The 26010-nt window shown below is 42.5% G+C and overlaps 2 protein-coding genes across 3 annotated transcripts; one reads left to right on the top strand and one right to left on the bottom strand.

Moving 5' to 3' along the window:
• Positions 1-6528: 6528 nt before the first annotated feature.
• syn1 (synapsin I) lies at positions 6529-13537 on the bottom strand. 2 transcript variants are annotated; one of them, XM_061072047.1, is made up of 13 exons: positions 13161-13537; positions 11994-12051; positions 10720-10811; positions 10429-10585; positions 10248-10337; positions 9682-9744; positions 9447-9589; positions 9247-9321; positions 9063-9165; positions 8838-8969; positions 8181-8250; positions 7542-8067; positions 6529-6664 (listed from the first exon to the last, which is right to left on the bottom strand). In XM_061072047.1, exons 1-13 carry the CDS (start codon positions 13535-13537, stop codon positions 6529-6531), a joined length of 2022 nt encoding a protein of 673 aa, XP_060928030.1. The 2 variants fall into 2 exon arrangements, with proteins under 2 accessions (XP_060928030.1, XP_060928029.1); XM_061072046.1 differs by having other exon boundaries at positions 8820-8969.
• A 6989-nt stretch (positions 13538-20526) lies between these two features.
• On the top strand, positions 20527-23975 carry vgll4l (vestigial like 4 like). Its single transcript, XM_061072409.1, has 5 exons — positions 20527-20593; positions 22391-22514; positions 22627-22867; positions 23459-23540; positions 23674-23975. Exons 1-5 carry the CDS (start codon positions 20527-20529, stop codon positions 23973-23975), a joined length of 816 nt encoding a protein of 271 aa, XP_060928392.1.
• Positions 23976-26010: the final 2035 nt, after the last annotated feature.

The raw sequence follows: 26010 nt of genomic DNA on the forward strand, positions 1-26010 counted from the left end.
AGGAACGATTTCCTGTATCGTTCCTTAGAGCAGCGGGGTTGAATGAGTCTGTGGCTGAAGCTGCTCCTTAGCTTGTCCAGTGTTTTGTGGAGGGGGTGAGAGGGATTGTCCATGATTGCCAGCAGTTTTGCCAGCATCCTGTCCTCCACCACCTTCTCCAGGGTGACCAGCTTAGAGCCAACCACAGACTCTGCTTTCCTGATGAGTTTTTTCAGTCTGTTGGCGTCCTTTGCCTTGATGCCCGCACCCCAGGACACCACAGCAAAGAAGATGGTGCTCGCCACAACAGACTGATAGAACATCTGCAGCATCTTGTTGCAGACGTGGAAGGACCTGAGCCTCCTCAGGAAGTAAAGCCGGCTCAGGCCCTTCTTGTAGACGGCCTGTGTGTTGGTGGACCAGTCCAGTTTATTGTCCAGAGTGACACCCAGGTACTTGTATGCCGACACCACCTCCACATCCGTCCCACCGATGCAGACAGGAGAGGGCAGGGGCTTGTTCCTCCTGAAGTCCACCACCATCTCCCTCGTCTTCGCCACGTTGAGCTGCATGCAGTTCTCCCCACACCACTTCACAAAGCGGTCAACCAGGTCCCTGTACTCAGCCTCCCCCCCGCCCTCAACACACCCCACAATGGCCGTGTCATCAGAGAACTTCTGTAGATGACACGACTCAGTGCAGTGCTGAAAGTCAGCAGTGTATGTGGTGAAGAGGAAGGGGGACAGTACAGTTCCCTGGGGGGCCCCGATGTTACTGATCAGACGACCAGACACACAGTTCTGTAATCTCACAAACTGCGGTCTGCCCGTCAGATAGTCATCGACCCAAGTGATGAGGGGAGCACTCACCTGCGTGCCCTCCAGTTTGGCCTTCAGCAGTCTGGGCTGGATGGTGTTGAAGGCGCTGGAGAAGTCGAAGAACATGATCCGGACTGAGGTGTTGGGTCTGTCCAGGGAGGAATAAGCCTTCTGCAGCAGGTAGATGATTGCATCATCAACCCCAACATGGGGCTGATATGCAAACTGCAGGGGGTCTTGTGATGGGGACACCAGCGGCCTGAGGTGTGCCAGGACCAGTCTCTCCATGACCTTCATGATGTGAGAGGTCAGTGCCACCGGCCTGTAGTCCTCCAGTGCAGCTGGACGTCCTTTTTTGGGCACTGGGACCAGGCAGGATGTTTTCCAGAGCACTGGCACTCTCTGAAGTTGTAGGCTCAGGTTGAAGAGGTGCTGGAGAACTCCACAGAGCTGGCTGGAGCATCCCTTCAGCACACGAGGGCTGATGCGGTCAGGTCCTGCAGCTTTCCTCTGTTTGAGCCTCTCCAGCTCTCTCCTCACCTGATGATGAGAATGCCAGGAACACTTGCTTATATGTTTTCTTCGACTATATAAAATGAACGACACAAATGTGGTTTGACCCCCTCCCATGCCTGGCATTTATCCCATCCAAACCTTTGCACACGCCCCCTCCCATCAAATTAATGTGCAAATCAGTTTTGACACTAGCTTCAAATTGCGATTTAATGGCGTCTTAATGTATGAAATACCGCGTCTCTGGTGCAGCCATCCAGATGCACCTGTGCTCGCAGATTCTCGGGGCCATGTAAATGGGTCAGATCCAGAAATATCCCGGCTCGGAGAGGGACGCCGTGAGCGCCCCTCCCCTTTTTTAAACAGAATGAGACTGGTGCTGGCACTACCCTTGAATCCTTCACATGTGACCTGCAAAGTCATGAAAGTTGTATCAGGATGATTACACAGCATATAGTGTATGAGGAAGAAGATCACAATCTCAAGTGTGTTCTGTAAATAGATGATTTAGTTTGGGAGACAGTGATGAACCTGTCTGATAAGAGCCTGCTGTCTTCCATTTAGATATGAGCCTTTCCTTTTACTAATGCAGCCGGAAAATGTTGTGTGTTAATGTGTGAGGTGTGTGTATGGAATCTGTCCTGATCAGAGAGGATCCTAACGACTAACCGAACCCAGATTTATTAGAAGAGAACAGCATGGCCCACTGGGCAGGGAGATAGGAAGTGCAAGCAAGCGGACAGACCAACCATATACTGACCTTTCATGAGTCGCTATATAACATCCTACCTGCAAATTGGGTTTTTCTCTCCATTCACTTTTGGCTGCAGTGAAATCTTTCAAGGGAAAAATAAGTTAATCCCCGGTTATTAAAATTCAATCTTCTCCGACTCAGCATTAAACCCACCAGCCAAAATATTTGGAGAGGGTAATTCATTTGATAGTTGGATGAGAGTAGATTTTAATATTTTTCTCTCAACTCTGGATGCAGACAGTCATTGTACAAAACAAGGGAATGAAATACAATCGTTCTTCGTCTGGGGGTGCATATCACGACCGGTCTCTGTCAGCTGCAGCTGCTGCATTCAGATCACCAAAAGATACGAGAACATAATGATGTGTTTTCCCTTCCTTTTTCCACCATGAATTAGACCCTTATTCTAAGATAGGCCATGATGAGTGGTGTTCAGGGAGCCATTTGTTCACTTGTCACAGAATGGTTTAGTCAATAGGATTCTGCACACATTGGTATTTGTATTTTCTGTGTGATGGTGACTGTAACTTGACAGACAGTGAAAATGAGACCTCTTTGCTTTTCATAAAACAGTAGAAGAAAAAAAAAAAAAAAAAAAACAAACATGTAGCATTATCAACATAACTGTTACTGAATACATTAAAAATCAAAAGCACTATACATACTTTTTTTGCAGTTTTCCATGATAAATAGACCCAAGTTTATGTCAACGCACACACTGTAATTTTCTTGGCAGAAATGCATTTCGCTCACAGTGACACAGTGTGGAGTATTAGAAGAGTTCTGTTCAAACACAGTGACACAGAATGCTGTGCTCATTTCACAGTGTGAAAGGAGTTATATAACCCTGGTTAAATGAAGACCAGAGTCATCAGACTGCAGGCCCACACCACCTTGTGGTCACATTCATGCTCAGCTTGCAGCAAGCATTCAGTCCATTTGTATAATGTTTTCTGTTGCATAAAGAATCTTTAAACAGAAATGGAAAGACTTCAACGTTTGTTTTTTTTTAGCTCTTTCCTTGCCTCATATTTTAGATATTTCACATTATTTGATATACCTTTCTACTAATTGCACTACCATAACACAATTAACTAATGATAAAATAGCCAACCTGTCTAATATGTGTAATCTAAGACAGATTTAAGACAATTTCATGATGGTTTTTGGACAACACGGTAAATCCATTCATCCCTCCATTTTATATATCATTTCCTTGAAGGGTCATGGGGAGATGGTGCCAATCCCAGCTGACATCAGGCGAGGGGGGGGACATCCTGGACAGATCGCCAGCGCGTCAGAGGGCCGCCATATACAAACAACCTTTCACTCTCACATTCATACCTATGGTCACTGGTAATCTGAATCTGCATGTCGTTGGACTGTGGGAGGAAGCTGGTGAACCCAAAGAAAACCCACACAGACACAGGAAGGACATGCCAACTAAACTGAATCAACACTAATAAATAAAAGAGACGTTTTTGATTATAGACTTTATTAGACATGTGCATGTTTTAAGAACACACTCATTTTCACTTAATATAGCTACATTGCATATAACATCAAATATTCTTTAACATTTAATTCAATAATCCACCATGATGTACATCACGCAGTATCTTGTTTTTTGTGATTCACAACAACCCCAGCCTTTTGATTTTTGCACTTACATTTATAATTTTCAACTCTGGCAGGCACCGATCGACAATCGTACGGATTTGCTTTTTTCACAATGATTATACGATGCAGTTAGAAAACAATAAATCAGCTGTAACAAAAAAAGATTACATTCACAGTCAAACATATCCACCATGAATAATGTACACATTTGTGAATATCAAAAACGTAAATACGATAAACTATTCTTTGCACCTCAGTCACTGCTCATAAGTCTCAGGAGTGAGCGTCTTAGTATGGCCAAGAGCCCTCTGAGTAACAGCATGACATATTTCAAAGTTAACCATCCATGCTAATTGTGATGGCTCATTTTCATAAACAGTTACACAAGGCTGCTCCTGGTGGTGAGCTCTGACAATCATGTATGGACACCCGGTCAAAAATGAATCCCTAAAGCATATACGCTTTAATCCACAGTCTTTCTTCATAGAAGCATGTCCAAGATATTTGAAACAAAAATGCACAAATCTCGAAAAATGAAAGCTAAAAAGTTTAGAGACACATATATCAACACGCACGAGTAGCAGCAGGGGATGGAGGAGACAGTCTTCATCACTCTGAGCTCTGTACAACACATCGATTTGGTTTCACCAGTTACAGAACGACATTCACACATTTATGCACCATTGAGCACTAGGGGTCACTGTGGCTACACAGATAGGCTGATGAACACAGGCAGCACAGAGAATCTGCAGGGGAACCAGGACTTCTCTATTCTTTTGGCTATTGGGTCTTCTCTATAAAGCTTGGTATTGCCATACTACGTCAACATTTGCATGAAAAGCACTTCTTGTGGAAGACATTTTCAGTGCCTGGAAACTGAGGTGATTTTTTTCAGCTCAGATTTTCAGAATAATGATCAAAGAAAGGGTTGTCAGTGCAAAGAAGGGGTGACAGGAAGTGCTAAATGTGCTGCGGAGGTGCATTCCACATTTGACATTCCTATATGTTTGCATCATTTTTTTTTTCATTATTGTATTTATAGATGAGCTGCAAAAAACATGTGACATTCCTTGGCTGAGTATATGCTTTGGATTGTGGCCTGACAGAAGGGCATGCACGGCAGCAGGAGCTCTGCTGCACTGCATGACACATATTCAGGGTCCGAGTTAATTCAGTGCAAAATCCCAATGCACTGACTGACTGCTACACCCACACATCAACCTTACTAACCTACTGTGCATCATATAAACGCAATAGTTGGATTGTTTCTCTCGTTACATTGCTTTGAATTCAAGGGAATATGAAATTAAACTCTCAATAGTCTTCACTAAAATCACTAAATCTACCTGAACCGTTACCAACCCTGCCTATGGCGCCTCCTACTGTACCTCACCTGTCACACACATAGCAGCACCCCAGTGTGGGAACAGTGGGCTGTTGCTTTGTCAAGCGGCAGATGAGTAAACCTGAATCTATTTACCTCATACATCAGTCTGCATCTCTCTATTCAAGTATAACGTTGCAATATAATCTGTGTGCAAATACATTTGAAACAATAAAAACCTTCGACCTCATTAAGATGCATGCTTTCGCCTTCATTATGGGTTAACAGCCACAATGAAACTGTAATGGAAGACCCTCACCCACTCAGAAGTGTCACAATCCATTGGACATCCCTGAGACAGCTCCATCTGATCTAACTTTCTTGTCCACGTAAGGCATGCTGAAAGTTGGGGGAAACAAAAACGGGAAGGAGTGGCAGCAACAACACACTCACAACAGCTACTACAGGCTACTTTGCTAACCAATTCAACTACATGTGACGACACAGTTACAAGCGCCAGTGTCAGGAGTGGGGAAACGCAACCATTGCTCTTGACATGCAGCTAAGACATCACCATGAGCAGCCGACAGCTCTAACAGATCTAGCGTTGGCGAACACAGGACAGTCTATGCAGGACAGTTCAGCTGTAGGGACTGTACAAAAGTTATTAGGGGCAAGGGGGTCAGAAAAGTGGGGGTCGCCCTTTAAATGTTTGTTAGAGGAAAAGTATTTAATTATATTTAAATAAATAAATAATTTATTATATATTGATTATAGTCATTTTTTTCTCATTCTATGTTTGTATTTTATAACATATTCTATATTGTTTTGTTTTGAAAATAAAAGGATTACATTTTTACATAAAAAAAATGCCCCTTAGCTCAGAGCACTGATCTATTATGTGGCTATAATAACCGTTTATTAATCAGCTCTTTAGAAAAAATAAAGTTTACAATACGAGATCATAGCAAACCTCCCCACCCCAACAACTTTTGTAAAGTCCCTTAATTGATTTGGTTGTTAAGTAGTCCGACCTAAATTCGAAAGTAAAGATCACAAGGACTATACAGCATCGTCAAGCAAGAGGGAGAAGCATCGTCTTGTTTTTCTTGCACATTCTTGTGCGTGTTTTCATGCATATACAGACTTTTGTGTGTGTCTTCGGTGTGTGCACATGTGTGTGTGTGTGTGTCTGAGTGTGTGTGTGTGTGTGTGCGCACGCTCACAGTTGGTCTGACACACAATGAGTTACGTAAACGTGAAACGAAGCGAGGAATGTTTGAGATGTCAAATTGACTCTGTATTCTACTTTGTGTTCCTTTTAAAATGTTTGAACTATTTTCGGCAGTGAGTGTCGAGTGTGTACACTTTCACATCAGGGTCAATATACATTAATCGAAGGCGACTTCCTGTTGCTCCTTGTTGGTTTTGGGGGGGGGAGAAGGAATCTGTCCTTCAGTTTGCCTGTCCATCGTTCTGTCGGAAGGAAGAGGGGTGGAGGGGTGGGGGCTTATGCCGTCTCAGTCTGAGAAGAGACTGGCAAAGGATTTGCGCAGGTTGCGTATGGTTTCGGCCTTCACCTCGTCCTGGCTAAGGCTGGCTCGTGGCGCTGGGGTTTCTGGAATGTTGAAGGTATTGGTAAGAGACTGGGACTTGCTAAAAAAAGAGAGGAAAACGGCAATAGAGGAGAGGGCTATTAAAGTCATGCAGCAAACCAATGGAATGAAAAGACTGGTGCATGGCAAGACAGAGAGAAAGAAAGAGAGACAGGGGAGAAAAGGATCTTTAAAAGAAGCTTAAAGCGCATTCCTCCTCTGCAGTCATTCAGTATCACCTTATCATTTCAACATAGCTTTGATATGATATGAATAGTGAATGACTTCTCAGGGTGCAAAGTGATGCATGTTTTTTTTTTTTATATTAGGGATATGTTCAGTCTCTATTTCAAGAGACCGTAAAATGCCATTTCATAAATTTAATCCAAAATTGTGATTATCTGTAATTTATTCATGAACACTATCAACAGGAATATTGACCACTCAGATAGAAGCAATCCTTTAAAATATTTATACAGTCCAACAGAGATCTGTACAGGTGCAGTTGCATTATTCATCAGGCGATAAAAAACTAAATTCCACAGTATATGTATAGTGTGTATGTGTGTATGCCTGCTATAAGAAAATTGAAATAGAATATGGACATCTGTGTTGAAGAACGTTTATTGTGACAGAAGTGAGAGAGTCATTATGTTTCTGAGCAACTACAAACTAAAGTCCTCATGTTGTTGTTCTGTTCTGTTTTGTGAAAAGGCTGTTGACGGATTGAAAAATGTAAGAATCGATACGTCATGCACATCCAGGTGGATCTATTGTCAATAAAGAGAATGAATAGATTTCCCATGTGACATGCAAACTGGATCTGAGTGCAGACGAAATGTAAGACGGGATCTTCGGTCCAGGTCAGCTGTACGGGTCACTTAAGGAAAAGCGAGAGAAAACTGATCCCAAGTTATTTATCATCCACATTTACTCACTTTAGTTGTGGAGAGCCGCCCATAGCCGGGTTGTCCTGGCTGGGTTTCTGTGGAGGCTGAGGCTTTTGCTGCAGTGGAGGTCGTCCACCTGGGGCCCCCTGGCCTGCAGCAGCAGGTCGAGGCTGCTGGGTGGTGGGTCCTCCGGGGCGACCTTGAGACCTCTGTGCACCCCCCTGTGACTGCTGCCTAGGTGGCTGGGCAGGCCTCTGCTGTTGGGGTTGGCCACCTGCAGGTTTCTGACCAGGGCCTCCTGCAGGTGGCTTCTGCTGGGTGGCAGACTGTTGCCTCTGAGTTTGAGGGGAACCTCCCTGGCTTCGCTGAGGAGAGCCCTGACCGGAGGAAGCTCTCTGACCTGAAGGAGCTCCCTGACCCTGTTGCCTTGGCTGTGCTACAGGTCCTTGATGAGCTCTAGCCTGGGCACCGGGTTCAACTGTAGCAGGGCTGGTAACAGACTGCTGGGCCTGTGCAGGTGGTTGACCTTGAGGCTGTGGGCGCTGCTGAGATGGGGGACTTTGCTGAGGGCCACCTAAGCAGTAAAAGAGGAGCAGCAATCACAATCAAGTACTTTCCTAATATTGATACATACAGTTTAAAATAAAAACAAGTCACTTTTCCACTAAAATAAATAGATTTTCTTACCCTGAGGTGAGGGGCGCTGCTGAGTCTGTGGTACTCTTGGCTGAGAGACAGGCTGAGGAGACACTGGTTTCTACAAGACACAAAAGAGTAAATATTGATCAAAGTAAAAAGGAATAAAAAAAATACCCAAAGACAGAAAATCACATTTTGAAAATAAAATGTCTTTTCTCCTAACTGTTTTAATATGCTGAGAAAGTGTGGTCTGCCAGGAGATGCTGGACGTCTAGCAATTCCGGTAAAATATATTCTAGTTTATATAATGTTGCAGGAGTGCTAAGTAATGCCAGCTCAGGATGTGCTTCTGGGCTAGTTGCCATATGATATCTGACCATGTCAGGTCTCTCTAATAATGTGCCTGGGGTTTCCCATGGCTCAGTGCTTGGCCCATTTCTGTTCTGTTCTACGATGTTGTATGTCTTCTGGTTATATTACTCATAAATATGACATAAGTCTCTACGCTGATGACACTCATTTATATGTATTTATTAACCCAGACATCTATCCTTCATTAAGTTTCTCTGCTACATCAGTATAAAACAAGTCAGCTCCTTGCACTGATTTGGCAAATAAAACTGATCAAAGTGGGGGAAATACAGAAAGGTGAGCGATCACTGGAGCCAGTACGGAGTGTCTGAGCACCTGTGCTGGTTGGCCTGCAGTGGCACGGACAGCGGAAGAGCTGGAAGTGCGTGGAACAGTCTGGTTCATCTGAGAGACCACCAGCTCTGCAATCTGAACGCGATCTTCATCCTGCTGGTCCCCGATCAGTGGCATGGAACAGTCGTCAACCTTAAAAAAAGAAAACACATGATGCATTTAATGGATTTACCAAATGATCAACGACACATTTTCCCATGGTATCATCATACGGCCTTCTGGTACCTCTATAATGTAGTCCTTGCCATCTTTGCCATGTAGAGCCTCCACAGCACAGATATCCAACCCTCCGAAGATGTCGGCACACGAGTCCACCCACAGTCTGTACCTGCAATTATCAAACGGTTCTAATTTTACAGAGGGACATATCACTTATGATTTCATCTCGTCTGCATTTGTGTGCTCTTACTTGTCTGACATGGCCACCTGCTCAAGCATAGATGAGCCAGTGTTGGTTTTCCAGTTACCAGAAATAGACGTTCTCCTGTTAATAAGAATATACGTTTACTTAACGTTCTAACATCTCATGCGATATATACAAGTGTGTTGTGAAGGTTTTTACAATCACATTTGTTGGAGTAAATATAGTAGAACGCTAATTTCACTCACATGTAAGCCTTGTAATGGTTTCCAATCTTCTGGATGCGGACGTCATACTTTGCATCAATAAAAGGCTCAGATGTGGCGTAAGTCTTGGTCAGTGCCACCACACTGGCAATATCTTGAAAATCATATTGATTGTCTACTTTAACCTGGAGTCAAGATATAAACATGATGACACATTGGTCCCAAAAACATGGTGTTCATAGTGAAATGAGTGAATACTTGAGCATTTCAGTATTACCTTTCCCATTCCTGAGTGGGCGTGGCCCATCTTTACCACTACAGGGAAGTGAGGGGAGGTGATCTGTAACAGGAGCATTATCACATTTCTCATGAATTCTTTTTATGGTAGTATTTAAATGATTAAACCGACAATATTTAATCCATTTCAAATAAAGAGAAATTAAATAATCAGTAGCACCTATCCTCTGTATCTGCAAGGGATCCTGAAGAATATTGATGGCTTGAAAGCCAGCCCAGCGCTGCCAGCCTGTGTCTGCAGGGGGAGGAGGCAACTGCTCCACTGCAAGCCTCACTTTAACTGCACTGACACTGATCTGGCACTCAAGTGATCAAAAACTCTGCCTCTACCCCGAACGACAACAACAAGACACTCCCCAGGAAATTAGATTGTTCTCAGCTGCTGGATGAGATGGAATATTGACATGAGAGTGAATTACCCTCCAAACATGTGACCCCTGGAGAGGGATGACCTGTCTCTGTGTATGTCTCTTTAAGGGTTGTTTACCATGCTAGTGGAAAGAGGGAGAAGATGGGGGGGGGGGGAGCAGATGGCAACCAACTCACCATTTCCTTGTGGTTTGGATAGTAAACCTGCTCAATCAGTGGGAACTCCTCTGGGCCTAGTTGCTTACACAGTCTAGACATCTGAGCAAACTGAAATGGAAACAAATGCTTAAGATGCAGCGTTATAAGTCGACGTAAACAATACAATTTCTCCTGAATTAACACTTTAACTGACACTTACCACCCAAGGCTTGTCACAGAAATTGTAGACAGAGTGCAAAGAGTTAACACTAGGCAGTCCAGCGTACTGCAGACCAATCACGATGTTACGATGGTCTCCGTTCTTGTCCATGCTGAAGGCGTGTTGTCTGATCAGCACAAAGTCTGGCTTGATGGACCTGAGACACAGAACATCGGCAAATATTACACTGCATGGTAAGAGACGGCTGGATGGTTTTTAGGTGTATATCCAAATGGAATCTCCCTATAGCTGCAACTCAAGATAATCCAACTCTTTTCACCTGTTACTTACTTAGTAACCTTATGTCCGTTCCTGATTGCATCGATGTCCACATTGTAGCTGCCTGTAGAATCCGCCACCATGCTGATTTCAGAGAATTCAGCCTGAAAGGACAACAGCAAAGTCAGTCCACAACAAGCAGCGTAAAAAGCACCGTGGTCGTGGCCATCAGAGCAGGAGGGCAATGGATTACTACTACCAGACTCGATAGAATAGAATAGAATAGAATAGAATAGAATAGAAGATGAAAGCAGCAAATAAATTACAGGTGCTACTTCTGAAATTTGAAACCTATTAGTAATTGCATTTGAAAATGATGTAACTATATATGTCCATATATCATATTTTTAGAGCTTAGTTCCGATGGCCCAGTTTTTGACTCTATTTGAGCCAAGAGCCGCTCCGTCCCTTTTTGATCTGAAGTCTGTTCATCCTGAAAAGAGGCTACAGGGTCAATCATGAAAACGCCAGTGCAAAAAACATGAAAAACAACAAACAGAGAAAATGTTTTTTTCAAATGTCATGGTCTCCTCTGCTCTGAAACTGCTCCTGGGTGGATACATAAATATACTCATTTACCTCAGATTAAAAAATGTAATCCCTCAGAGGGACTGTGGAGGCATCTGACAGACAAATATGGGTTTCTCACATTTCAAGACGGAGCATGTCAGTGTGGGAATGAGTCCACTCTCCTGTCAATACTCAAACATTAGTGAACTGGGGCATCTGTCACTGTGAAGGCTCTCTATGGACATAGTAGCCGCTCCCAGTGTACTGGATGATTTATTGTGCCATCTATCGAAGAAACCATGAATCATTTTACACTAGTGTCAAACTAATAGTTGATCAGTGCCTCTAAAACCAAATGATTTTCCAAATGACTTAGCGGTGACACTGCTGCAGAAAATAAAGATGATAATGGATCAAAGTGAAGGAGAGGATGCATAATGTGGCCAGAGGAACGTTTTGTATTGAAGATTTATAGCCACTAATGCTTTTAAATCGAGTAATGACAAGCGATAAATACAATCAACTTATCCTTTAGCAATGCCAATGGCAACGCCTGCATCTATGAGGAATAAACCATCCACCATCTTTGTTTCAGTTACCAGGTCTTGACATCGACAAAATATGAAATACTAATTTCTCATGAAAGAATGATGTAACATTTGTCCAACTGTTGTTCACAGTCTAGTCACAATGCTCAAAAGGCTTGTTGTTGGCCTGCATAGGGAGTAGAGAAAAACGGTATAGAATAAACTAAAAGTTCCATATGTGAAACCCACCTGTTCCACCTTGATGTCGAATTCCCCGTGGATCTTTCTTCCTCGGAAGATCTTCACCCTGAATGAGAAACAAGGAATCCACATGTTGCTTTTACCCGAAATAAACCCTTTGCACATTTCTCCTCCCGTATTTGACAGCTGACATTTTCTCCAGCATTCGTAGGGCTTTGAAAAAACTCCTTGTAGCTATTACTGGCCAACACAGACGTGACGTCAAATGCGTGGAATGAGCTGACATCAGAGGAAGAAAAATCCTCTTTTCCTGTGAAACTATATAAGCTGGTGGCATTCTGCTGGTGCTACCTGAACTGCTGGCAGTGCATAACACCAAAATAAGCCTATGTGTGACCAGGGCCGGGTCTAGGCAGGGGCAAGAGGGGGCCTGGCCCCCTCAAATAAATGTTGTGCCCCCTCAAACTAAATCCCAATTTATAATAATAATAATATAATAAAGCACAATGCCCCCTCAAGATTTGTGGCTGCCCCCTCATACATGCCTGTCTAGACCCGGCCCTGTGTGTGACATTGTTATCATCCACCTGCATGGAGAATGAGGATATGAACTGGACATGTAAGAACTCAGAGACTGTCTCCTACATTATAGTGCACCCTAAGAGTAAGTATCCACTTCTCCTGCCTGGTGTGACAGAGTGGATGCGATGGTGCACATATCTGCAGTGCTGTGTTGCATTGCTTGTGCACATATCTGCAATGAGCATGTATGATGTGAAGAGGCTCAACGAACGTGCATGTTCTCCTGCAGAATTTGCCCTTGATCTGAGAATACCTGCATCATCATCATCATGGTGGCCTAGTGCAGTGCCATAATTTAAGCATTAATGACAGGGTGCAGGAGGGAATGATCGTCGAATGAAAATGGCTTCTCTGCCTTCACTGTGTGTTGCGCCTGAGCCATGGCACAGGAGGCGCACAGATAGGTGTGTGTGTGTGTGTGTGTGTGTGTGTGTGTGTGTGTGTGTGTGTGTGTGTGTGTGTGTGTGTGTGTGTGTGTGTGTGTGTGTGTGTGTGTGTGTGATGTGGGCATGGAGATGTTGCACGTCATGTGTCCCACGGCTCAAGGGGTGAGTCATATGACCTTCTGCATGTTAGGGCCACTGGCACACATCCCTGTCTAGACGATGGGGCCCCCCTGCACGCTGCTCTTACCAGTCGGTCTGCTGGTCATCGATGACCAGGAGGATCTTGGCGCTGCTGGAGACCCCCGCCCGGTCCGCCGCCTCGGACAAGGTGGCGGCCGCGGCAGCTGTGGTCTGTTTGACAGCGTTGGAGATGGAGGAGAAGAAGCCAGAGCCTGCACCTGCAGACTGCTGCTGCTGCTGAGGCTGCGGCTGCGGCTGCGGAGGCTGCGGCTGCGGAGGCTGCGGCTGCGGGGTGCCGGAGGTGGACTGGCGCCTCTCCGCCGGCCCGGGCGACACCGCGGGGCTCTGCTCCGGGGGGTCGTTCCGCTGGAGGTCGCTCATGTAGCCATTGGGCAGGTTGGACATGAAATTGCTGTCCGAGAGGCGACGGCGTAGGTAGTTCATGATGATGGAGGCTCGTTAGAAGGACGGAGGGGATGGGTCAGAGATATATCCTCCCAGTGAACGGGTCTCGCAACTTGGGTGTTCGGGGAGAGAATGGGATGACGAGGCTACTTGGCCATGCAACGGAAAGCAGGAGCAGCGTCACCTGCAGAGAAACAGGTCCTGTTATCAACCTGCAGCAGAGGCAGAATCAGATCTGTGTGGTGAGGAATCGTGACTGATCGTATAGCCCGTATAGATTAAAGAACACCCTGTAGATTCACTCCCCATTACTGACGATATGAAATAATCCATCAACACATTGTCATTAAGCTGTAAACCCACCTGCAGCATAAACCTTAACGTGTAGTCGGGTGTGTGGTCATGATGCTGGAGCCTACCTGGGAGTGTGTGTCCTCACTGATCCTCCCCAAAGGATGAACTGACGTCTCCTTAGTATTACTATGATTATTACAGTCTGTCAGTCAGCCTGTGTGCGGGAAGCCGGGCCGTGCATCGGGCTCGAACCTGTGAAATCAACGCTACACTCCCTCCTGCATCACCGCCCTGTCCTTTCCCCTCAAGCCCCGGTTTTTTCCGTCCGCCCTGCGTCACTCCCGGTCGTCCTGAGGGAGAGCAGCCCGCATCACACTCCACTGTGAAGGCAGCGGGGTGAGGCAGCACTTCCCCCCGGTGCTTTCAAAATAAAAAAACACGTTAATTATAATTATTTGATTATTAATATTACTATTATTGATGTTATTATTGTTGTTGTTAATATTTGTAGTAGTAGTTGTAGTTCAATAATATTGGTATTGGTAATTGTTTTGTCTCTTATTTACACTGACTAATCATATTTATCTTCTCATAATATAATTCCATTGTATTCCTCTATTTTCTTGGCTCATGTTCCATTGTTTATTCTTATTATTTCTACAGTCTAACACTGTAATAAAACGAGCTATATAAATAAAGTAAATTTTATTATCCATATCAATATGCACATAGTATTGCCACTATTAGAACAGAGCACTTGAGTCTGAACCCCTATGATATTCTATCCTCATTAAGATGTTATTATTGTTGTTGTTAATAGTATTTGTAGTAGCAGTTGTAGTTCAATAATATTGGTATTGGTAATAGCATTGTTTTGCCTCTTATTTACACTGACTAATCATATTTATCTTCTCATAATATAATTCTATTGTATTCCTCTATTTTCTCGGCTCATGTTCCATTGTTTATTAGAATTATTTCTACAGTCTAATACTGTAATAAAACGAGCTATATAAATAAAGTAAATTTTATTATCCATATCAATATGCACATAGTATTGCCACTATTAGAACAGAGCACTTGAGTCTGAACCCCTATGATATTCTATCCTCATTAAGATGTTATTATTGTTGTTGTTAATAGTATTTGTAGTAGCAGTTGTAGTTCAATAATATTGGTATTGGTAATAGCATTGTTTTGCCTCTTATTTACACTGACTAATCATATTTATCTTCTCATAATATAATTCAATTGTATTCCTCTATTTTCTCGGCTCACGTTCCATTGTTTATTCTTATTATTTCTACAGTCTAAACACTGTAATAAAACGAGCTATATAAATTAAGTTAATTTTATTATCCATATCAATATGCACATAGTATTGCCACTATTAGAACAGAGCACTTGAGTCTGAACCCCTATGATATTCTATCCTCATTAAGATGTTATTATTGTTGTTGTTAATAGTATTTGTAGTAGTAGTTGTAGTTAAATAAAGTATTGGTAAAAGCATTGTTTTGCCTCTTATTTACACTGACTAATCATATTTATCTTCTCATAATATAATTCTATTGTATTCCTCTATTTTCTCGGCTCATGTTCCGTTGTGTATTCTTTTTATTTCTACATTCTAGCACTGTAATAAAACAAGCTATATAAAAAAAGTTAATTTTATTATCCATATCAATATGCACATAGTATTGCCACTATTAGAACGGAGCACTTGAGTCTGAACCCCTATGATATTCTATCCTCATTAAGCTTTTTCAGATGTAAAGTTACATTTCTAAATAGCCAGAACCAGTTTCTATAATGTGCATATTTGTGGCCTTTTTCTCTTTTATAAAAAATCTCAAATTGATTATTCAGGTTTTGTACATGTTTGGCAGAAGAAAATATATTTAAATCCGTAATCTTGGTAACGGGGATTATTGTTACCATTTTTTTTATTCTACTCCATTAATTAATAATACAAATATTTTTTTTAAATAATCACCTGAAATGAAAATAAGCTCCAGCCCTGAATCAAAGTATCTCAAAGACCTCAGATAGCCAGCCACTGTTATTGTGATACAGGCCATCTGAGGACACGGGGCTGACTTCCTGTGGTGCTCAGTGTGTGTCTCTGGCTTGACGCCGCTCCGTGTGTGGATCTGAGGATGTGAGCTGTGTTGCTGATGAGAGCAGGATGACAGAGGTGCTGCTCCCTGTCAGACATGAACCTGCTGTGGACACCTCCGGCTGCTCATGAGTGTGGATGTGATGCTGCTCCCCCGTTGTGTCCAATAATTCCGCAGTGCTACACTCTGTCTCCCAGCGGTGATACTTCCAATCAATACAGACATTGTGGGCTACGCCATCTGCTGGTCATGTACGACCCTGCAGAGACACAGATCAACATGGACCCCCTGGGGGGCTCAGGCTCCCCCACTGGAAACACACTGATAGTAACCGAGCTGATTTCATAATGGGCACACACACATATCTGAGCAGATCAGTGCTGCTATTATCGATCACAGAAAAAAAGGTCATAGTATTCAAAAGTATTTTTGGTTCGATAAGAATTCCCGCTTTTTCCTCCAGCACTTTATGTAAGATGTTTTCTTAAGACTCAAACAGTTTCTTTCATATACCTCATTTTGAAATCTTTGTGGCATGTAGTCACAACATATTTGTAATAGGAAACTTATATTGAACATTCTTGGATAAACACCGAAACACCTAAGGCGGGAAACGGATCAGCATCGATACATAAGACTAAGAATCACAGCCCGGAGGCGAATGAAGAGGAATCGGTTAAAGCCCTGAAGTCATTTTTTTTGCATTTTTGACTTCTACGGCTTATAATATTTTTACAGAGTAGATCAACCTATTATACCTCTGTAATCCTTAAGATGTTTCCTCACCACACCAGAAGAAATATGGAGATATCAGACTCAGGGGAAATATGACACGGCTTTAAGGGTTCTTTGTGCCAAAAAAGACAATTATGCCTGAATTTGGTGATCTGGGACAGGCCACTTTGTAAAGTGGGACACTAGAATTAGGTTTTTTAAAAAGCCTAAATGGCCTTGATGTATGCATGCCGATATTACCAATCTCTAAAAAGAGCTATGAAAAATGTATATTATTGTCAAGTCATATTAACACGTAAAAGTCATTTTTAATATGAAGAACCCTTAAATAAAGAACCTATAATATCCATTTAAAACTTTCTATTAAATCTGTATTACACAAAAATATCAGAAACAAAATATTCATTAAGTAATCCGCCATTCTATTGGGACAACTCAGTGAAGAGTGAGAGACCGTCATCATCGACCAGCCCGTTGTCTTCTCCACATGTTTGGTACAATGGCTGCAGACCAAAGGACAGACCTGTCTGTGTTTTTTGAATCATCTCTGTCCTAGAGAGCAAACTGATCAGTTGTTAGTTAACAAACCAGAACATCAGTGTAAACAGACAGGGACAGATTGTATTTACCATTAACTCCTGTCTGACAACTGCCGATCATATGCTACATCTCTTTAGTTTATCTTTTTTGTTTACTTCAAGAAGTCACAAAATAAATGTCACCCCCATTAAGAGAACTTAAATGATTTAAAACACATTTTAAACAACTTAATACATTTTTTGTAGCTTGAATCATCACAAACATAATTCGACAACAATTAGGATCATTGTCTTATTTAAAACAGATCTATATCCTTAAAAACACAACCTCATGTCATTGACCTTGACAACTCCAAGGGAGAGCTTCTGATTGACACTTTCCCCGCCCCTTTCTGTGACATCACCCCCATAAAGTCAAGTGATTTCAGTCAAATGCTAAACCTGAAGTAAAACCCTGTTGACTAGTTTTAGTTGGAAAGGGAAATAAACAGACTGGAGCTGACCCACGAAGCTTAGAAGTTGAGAGATTCACTAAAAGAGTGAGAGATCAAATACGTAAATGGAGGATATATGAGGCCATTCAGTCATTAAGTAAATAACACAAACTGAGATTAACAGAGACTACAAAAGGACAGAGAGGTTGTTAGAGCACATATTCAGAGCAGAGGAGGAAGTCACACACACAAACACGTTTGTACATCTAGAGGGGAGACTCATTGGCTCAACTAAACCTATACCTCTATAGGTTTAGTTGTATACCTATACCAAGTCTAACCCCTGAAACAGACCTTTAAAAGTGGGTGAGAAAGTTGTTGAGAAAATGAGGACCCTCGCTCTCTCTCCCCCTCTCTCTCTCTCTCTCTCTCTCTCTCTCTTTCTCTGTTGATGTCGATCCTGATATTTAATTCTAAGTTAGTTTATACAAGGGAAACTATATGTCTGTTAATAAGTATCAAAAGTGTGTGTATGTACATATATGTACAATCCAACAATGTTTATGAGACAAATAATATATTACATGACCTTTTTAAAGGGCCAGACTCTTCACATTTAAATAAAATTTGATTTATGATTTAACAATCCAGCTGATGGGATCTAATTATTAATGCAGGATAATTACTACAAGGTTGTAGTAATAAAGGTTATATTTGTCTTTGTTTATTTTTTCTGAATGTTTATAGATGAATACTCCTTTCACATGACTTATTCATGATGGCAGTATATACACGTCTTCTTCTACAGAGACGACGACCAACATACACTTTCTTATATAAAATGGGAGTTAAGCCAATCGGTTGTAGACTTGGATAGCAAACAGTGCTATTCACTCTGTGTTGAAAACAAATTCACCAGTTGTATAGTAATATTCAAAATATACTAATATAAAACAATTATATGATATTTTGGTTATTCAAACTACAAAGTGTTCAGTGTAATCACAATCATGTGTCTTTCTTAAGTGATTTGAAAAAATAATTTTTAGCACAGTAATAGTTAACAAAGTAACCAGAGAGATTCCATCCTCGCCTGTTTGAGTGGGCAAATTGTTTACAGAAAAATGTTACACAACTAGAAAATCTTGGTCGGACACATTCACAGACTCCAAGACCATAGACAGATTCTTCACATTTTAGAATGTTGACACTGAATGGAATCTGTCAGTGACCCTAACCCTAACCCTAACCCTGTTTATTCAGCGAAGTTTATATTTAGCATTCATTTTCTACCCTTGATTTGTTTAATCCATACCAGTATACAGTAGCAGGCCACAGTGCCTTGTAGGAATTGAAGCATTGCAATTACAGTGAAGGGCTTAGGGAGGCAGTGTTGAGCTTAAATTAACCCAAAATAGTATTATCACATTTACAATATTACCTTTATATGTGAAACTGTTTGTAAACCAGTATTCTTCCCCCTCTCAGGACAATAACCCTTAGTGTTGGTCAGTCGGTATTAAAGGGAAAATAACAATAACCTGACCCAAAATACCCAGTATACACCCAATATTTACCAAGTATGTAACCAGTAGTACAGTAAAGGTCGCTTCTGTTACACTGAAATAAATGACCTGTATGATTTACTTGATGAAATCCTCATAACAATTTGGACAAGTACTTTTTAGGCCAATGTTACTGCTGTAATCAAGTAAAAGTCACATGCCAATATCAAGCTCACTAGAAACAAACTTTTCACTAAGCTAAACATCTCTGAAAAGGTTGTGTAAAGTTACTTCAGTATATTATATATTAAGTTATAATTATCTTAATTGATTAAGTCACACAACACTTTCCTTGAGAGTGTGACAATGAAAAAACAATGAGAATGATACAATGGAACACGAACAGAGAAAATACAACAATAAAATGGGTGAATTATAAAAATATAGAAATAGTCAGGTTAAATACGAGCCTATGCCAATAATTACTGAAAGCTCTCATAAAAAGTAAATTTTTAAAAAAGCGGTTTAAACCAGCTGATGACATTAGAGCAGCACATGGGGATACTTTCTCTTGATTCCCACTGTGCCAGTATATCTGAAAACTCTCCCTGACATTTCCAGCAGTGCCAGTGTCACAGAGGACCTGAATCTGCGGCCTCTGAGGACAGACTCCTCGGTATGCTCAGGAGAGATTGTTCTCATGGCAGCCGCGTTTTTCAGGACTTAGGAGTCTTTGTCTGGCCATCAACAAAAGCCCTTGGATTACTGGCAAGGCAGGCTGCACAGTGCAGCTGCGTGCGTGTACGGGCAGGTCAGAGGAATGACTGGAGCTCCGGTGGGCTAAGCAGCTCGGAAAAATGCAGTTTGGTGAGATTGCACGCTCAGGAGGGAGAGGAGGGGGGGGAGAGGGGAGAGGAGGGGGACAGGTGCTGAGAGCATGAGAGGGAAACTAAAGGAACACTTCAAAACACCAGACAAACTGTGTGAAATGACTTGACCTGTGTGTTTTTTATCATATCTACAACAGAATAAGATGGTGATTAAAGCAAAAGCTTCCACAATCACACATTGAATTCTCTGACCCCACTTTCCCACTACACAAACACACAGGCCTACCTGTACCTGAGAAGCACATTCCACTTTGCAGGTCAACAACAACACAGAGGGATTTCAGGGAGCTTTGATTGGCTCCAACCAGCCAATCTGAAGGCAGGGAGGCGGTCACAGGGAAGCCACTGCACCTATCTGCACTCACCTGAGACTTTACCTGGCTGCGCTCAGAGACAGCCTCCCATTACCTTTCCAATACAATCCATTACTGACGTGCATTGTGTCCCAGCAGCAGCCAAGGCGTGTATGTGTGTGTTTGGCTCCAAAGACTCAAGACAAAGACCAGGAGTCATGGCCGTGGCGAATTTCCAATACATCACCCGGATGAGCAGTGGCTTTAAGGTCTACATTTTAGAGGGTAAGTCCAATAATGACTATTCTTTTATTGTCTTATTTTGCCTCATGACTGTGGATACTTGTACTTGTTCTGTAGATCAGAGGGATTGAGTCCCTACTATTTATATTGTCTCACAACATTTGATTGTTAGTGATATCAATGAGTAATGTAGGTATTCTTGTACCATTCTTCAAGTTTAGGTTTGTGCTTGTCTATTTCTATTTAAGTAAACTCAGAGGAATGTAAAAGTGGAGTAAAAAACACTTGAATGTGTATACACACTTTGCCAAAAAAGCCAGTTCTAATTCTGATTAAACTATTGGTGTTCTTTTTAGTGACATTTCCTTGTGTTCTGCGATATCTATGATTATACAGTTAGAAATATATATAATCAGGTGACTGTTATAGAAAACATACTTAAACAATAATGTTCAACTTTTAGAATATAAAGTAACAATCATGAATATGTTCAGCTTCGTCATAAAGACAAGATAAGTATATATGAGGACATCAACTCAGCATTAGACCTCTCTAGTCAGACATACTTATGGCTGCTCAAGACTAAATTGTGATTCCATAAATAAATTGTGTCGTGTCTTATTACTAGGCTGTGTTTCTGTTTCATGTCTTGTAAAATAAGACTAAAAGCAGCAAAGCAGAAGGTCAGGCCTTGACTCACGCTGCTAATAAGGAAGGAATATCTACGCCTGAGGCATTAGAAAATCAGCATAGGTGTGGTTATAACACCCCCCTCCTCCTCCTCAGTGGCACCCTGTGTGAAGGAGCAGCACACAGGTGTTGAACTGCTGTGTTTGGCCTTAAGGAAATGGGTATTGGAGCGAGCAGCTAAAGACACTGTTGACACCTTTCTCCTTTGTATTATAATTCACAGTTGATCACCCACTGTTTCAGCTCTCCAAAGTGGGAGGTGTCGGTGTGAGGAGGTGTTATCCAGCATTGAATGGCCGATTTGAATATAAATGACTCCTGAAATCGATGTGGATTCTCAAGTGTGAACTGAGCATACAGTCAAACAATGCTGCTGCCATTACATCTCCAGACAGTGCTCAGTGTTTGGACTGTATGCATGACTGTTTGGAACATGTGTGTGTGTGTGTTGATGTGAGGCAGAGGCCACAACTGGTTTGGGTTATTCCTACTGTTGGGCGTAGAAAGTGAAAGACCAACATTTGTATAAAAAGAAACAGTGCTTGTGAGACGTTTATGTCACTCATTCAGCCCATCGCTGACATCACCAGCTTCTTCTTCTTCGATGTGTTTCAACTTGTGCACTTGGAAGAATCCACAGTGTGTCTTTGTGTGTTCACCTCGATGGACCTTTCACAGACGGGTGCCGCCCAAATCCAGGGTCAATCTGTGAGCCTAAAGCCATTAGATGTGCTGCATCTCATGATAACAATACGTGCCGACTGTGCCCATTCGTCCATGTGATAGGGCTGAATGCCAACATTATGCAGAAAAACAACGTTTACCGTTAGCAGTGAATCAGCTGTGCTGCTGTGTAACCTTCACCGATCAGGTAAATCAAGTTCTGCAGCTTAACGGAGTTTACAATTAACGGTGACAAAAAAAAAATATTTTCCCATGGAAAGCAGTCCTGCAAGTTGATGTCCTGGATCAAAACAAGCAGTTACTCATCGCTGAGTGTCACACACTGTCATCGATGTAGTAAATTCATCAGTGCCGGTAAATGACTGATTTAAAAAAAAGAAGAAAGTATGACATTGTTCTACCTGTGGGAATGGTTGTGTTTTTATGCTTCTTATTCTAATCCTGCACTTTCCTTTTGTCTATTAGGTCAGCCCCACCTTAGAAGTGAAGACAGGTACAGACACATGACGAATGACCGGGTTCGAGGCCCAACAGTGTATCCAGTCAAACGCAAGCGCAGCCATGAGAGAGGTCTCACACTGGAGGAAAGGTCGGTGAATGTGGCTTATTTCTGACAATATTGCAATACTGAAAATAAGGTTGATCAGAATACAATTTCTGACAATGAGATGTGACCTTTTTGTGATGATCTGCTTTTCCAGGCGGGAGAGAGTGCTCAGCAGAAACAGTGGCAAAGTGGCCCAGAGAGCAGCACCAGCACCGGCCGTGTTCAACAGCCCACAGAGCCCCACATCCACCTGGAGTCCAACGCCCAGCCCCCTGCCCGCCCACATGTACTACGCCCCCATCATGGACGAACCTCTCGCCCTCATCAAGAAACCAAGAAAAGACCCCGAAAATACAGAGGAGAAGTCTCCAAGCAGCGCCGCTACTCAAATACAGGTAATTCATCGGAAAAGTCAGTGTGTGCTTGTTTCCTCAAAGCATCCATCGTGATATTTCTCCGGGGAAAAGGATGCTTGGTCTGTCAGGGCCTGTGAAGAGTGGGTTGTACTGTATGACCCTTTGTGTAGCTGCAGGCTACCCACAGCAGTGGTACATCTCCCCAATCTGCACTCAGTGAATCCATAACTCCACAGTCATTCCCCTTCCAAGTGGAGGGCGCGCAGGCCTCAGCTTGTCCGAGCTATGCTATCCAGCCGGATTCGGGGGAGAAAATGTGAGCAATGGAGGGAGGAATGTCATCAACAAGACCAAACAGACAGCTCTCTCTTTGACCTGTTTATGCCGCCACACTGGGAGTGATCTCACCCTCGTGGCCAAACCCAACCAGTCGAATCGGTTTTTTAAAAATCATTTTCCCATTCGTTTTCAAACTGAACTTGGTGTGTGTTGTTTTTCCTGTACGTGCACAGTCAGGTTTAGCAAGCTAAGTTTGCGGGATGAAAAGAAAAAACAAAAGAAGGCGAATGTTTACCTGTGATTATATAATAATGTGATTAATGACCCATCTCTTTTATTTTGTCTCACCAGATGCGTCCCTCTGTGATCACTTGTGTGTCTTCATTAAGAAACCCCTCCGGCAGGTCTGAGGTCCACAGGAGCCACACATCAGGTCAGTCTCACGCTCTTTCGAAAGAGATCCTTCTCCAGACGGTCACTCCCTCAGCGTCACACACATCCACTCACTTTCACTGACTCACTGAGGCGTGTGTTTGACGCTCTGTCGTTTATCCTCTCTTCTCCAGGTGCTTCAAAGAGCAGCTACGATCATGTGGTCGATGAGCATTTCCAGAGGAGCCTGGGCATGAACTACCAGAAGGCCCGCTCCAAGCAGCTCTCCATCAGCGTGTCCGTCGACGACCACTTCGCCAAGGCCTTGGGAGACAAGTGGCTGCAGATCAAATCCAAGTCCTCCTCCTGCTCCTCCACACCTCCCAGCAGTCCGAGTGTCACCCACTCCCCAGCCCACAGCCGCAGCCCCAACCAGTCCCGGAAAGAGTCCGCCAGCAGCTCGTCGCCAACCTCCAGCCACTGGTCCGTCAATTAGAGCAAATGTGACCCATGACACTGGGAGGAAAGTGGACTTTTAACATTTCACTGCGAGCAGCTCTGCTTCTCGAGCAACGGAACAGCCCGTGCTAGTGTAGAGAGGGCAGGCTAACAGATGCAGGGGCGCTAGTGCAACCTTGGGCCTGTGTGTCCAAATGCTTAAGACACTCTGGCACAGACAGATGTAGCATGAAACCTTTTTGTTTTGTTACATTTTGATCCTCTGCTTGTCGATAGCGTCTCAATACCTGAGATACTTTAGATGGTGATGTGGGGGGGGATTGAGAAATCAGCCAAATAATCCTTTACATTTCTTTGTGTCATTCTTTAAATGCCACAGTTTCATTGTATTATATTTATATGCTGATACACGTGGGCTCCTTATAGTCGGAATGACTAATGCTTCAATGACCTATCTGCTGTATAATATCATGATTGTAAGCTGTACATAAAGCAAAGACTTTTTAAAAGGCCGTAAACAATAAAAATCTCAAAAATACTTTTATGTGTTTGTCATTCGTAAAAGCATATTTGTACAGTGTCGTCTGACAAAACTGTCAAAAGAAACATTGGAAAACGAGAGAAAACGTTATTATAATTTTAAGAATTATTCACAAAACACATACACTTTCTTCGGGACTAGGCTTGTGGTGCACCAGACAGAATTTGAGCAGTGAGTCAGTGTGTGTCTACAAAACGTCCGGCGCAGACATTGCATTTTACACAGAGTTGTTAAGGGGAAATTAAATGGATGCATGAGTAACACGTTTGGGACTTTTTCCCGTATATGTCTCAGGGAAAGAGAGGCTGCGTGTCCCAGCAGGCACCAGGCCTTGTGCTCTGACATTCCTGTTTCCTGAGAATATGACTCTGTAGGATCCTACAGATCCAGTTTGGCAAGGGATAGGAGGGGGGGAAGTGGGGAAGGAAGGGTTGGGCCACAGTATGAACGAGCATGAGAACCAGCCATGCTCTTCAGTTACTTATTTGCAAGTCCGGTCTTGTCTAACTCAAAAATATTATGTGCAAAATATTTTGGGGATTTCAAAACTTTCAAAGTACAGAGTTTGTCAAATAAGTGGTTAACTGCCTGAATGTTCTGACAAGCTCAACTTCTTTGGAGGACAGTTTGAAGACATCGAGGGTGAGAATTATGCAAATAAAGACGTTCTAACATTAAAAATAATCAAGGTAGAGCATTAAAAATGATAAACTAATGTCAGTGGAGGGTTTGAGATGAGAGGAAACTTCTCAAATTCCACTATAAAGTAACATGTAGTTCATATGACATGCATGTTGCAGCAAACCTATATATATAAAAGCCAATGGGGATCAAACTAGTGATATTAATGTTTCCCCTGATTAAACAGGTATTTCCACATGGAGTGTATTCCTGGCATGCGTAACCTGAAGAGGAACATTGGGGCCACCTAGAGGCTGTGACTGATTAATGGTCTCATATAAAGCACAACAACTATAAGCTTGGGTCTGAAGGTGAACTTGGTAAAAATAAATACATATGTGTTTTGGACTGAGAAACCATAGGAAACAAAGACAATTCTGGAAAATACCAGAAGGAGACGACAACAGGTTCATTCACAAGCTTTGAATTCCACTTCATATACAGTATTGTGTGTTTTTCTTGTGTTAAAAGTTGTTTGGTGCTGCTAAACAAAATATTTTATGATAATTGTATGAAATTATTTAGCACCAGATAAATGTAGAAAGTGTATACACTTTGTATTTTCCTTGAAATAGGTAATATTTCTGTTTAAGATAATAAAACCTGCTCAGCTCTTGTGCATAAGTTTTAAATACCAGTTGGAATATGCGGTACACAACATGACCATGAGAATGTGAAGAGGAAAACTTCTCATGCTGCTAAAAGACAGGCGCTCGCTGTCGTTTGAGACAACAGTTAATTACAATTCCTGAATACCTCGAACGCAACACAAAACAACATTTAACTCGGCTTTACTGTAGCAGTAGTAATTAAGTTTTGCATCTCAAAGCAGAGGATTGGCCGAGCCCTC

This window comes from Limanda limanda, chromosome 5 (assembly GCF_963576545.1).
Source record: "Limanda limanda chromosome 5, fLimLim1.1, whole genome shotgun sequence".
Taxonomy (NCBI): Eukaryota; Metazoa; Chordata; class Actinopteri; order Pleuronectiformes; family Pleuronectidae; genus Limanda; species Limanda limanda.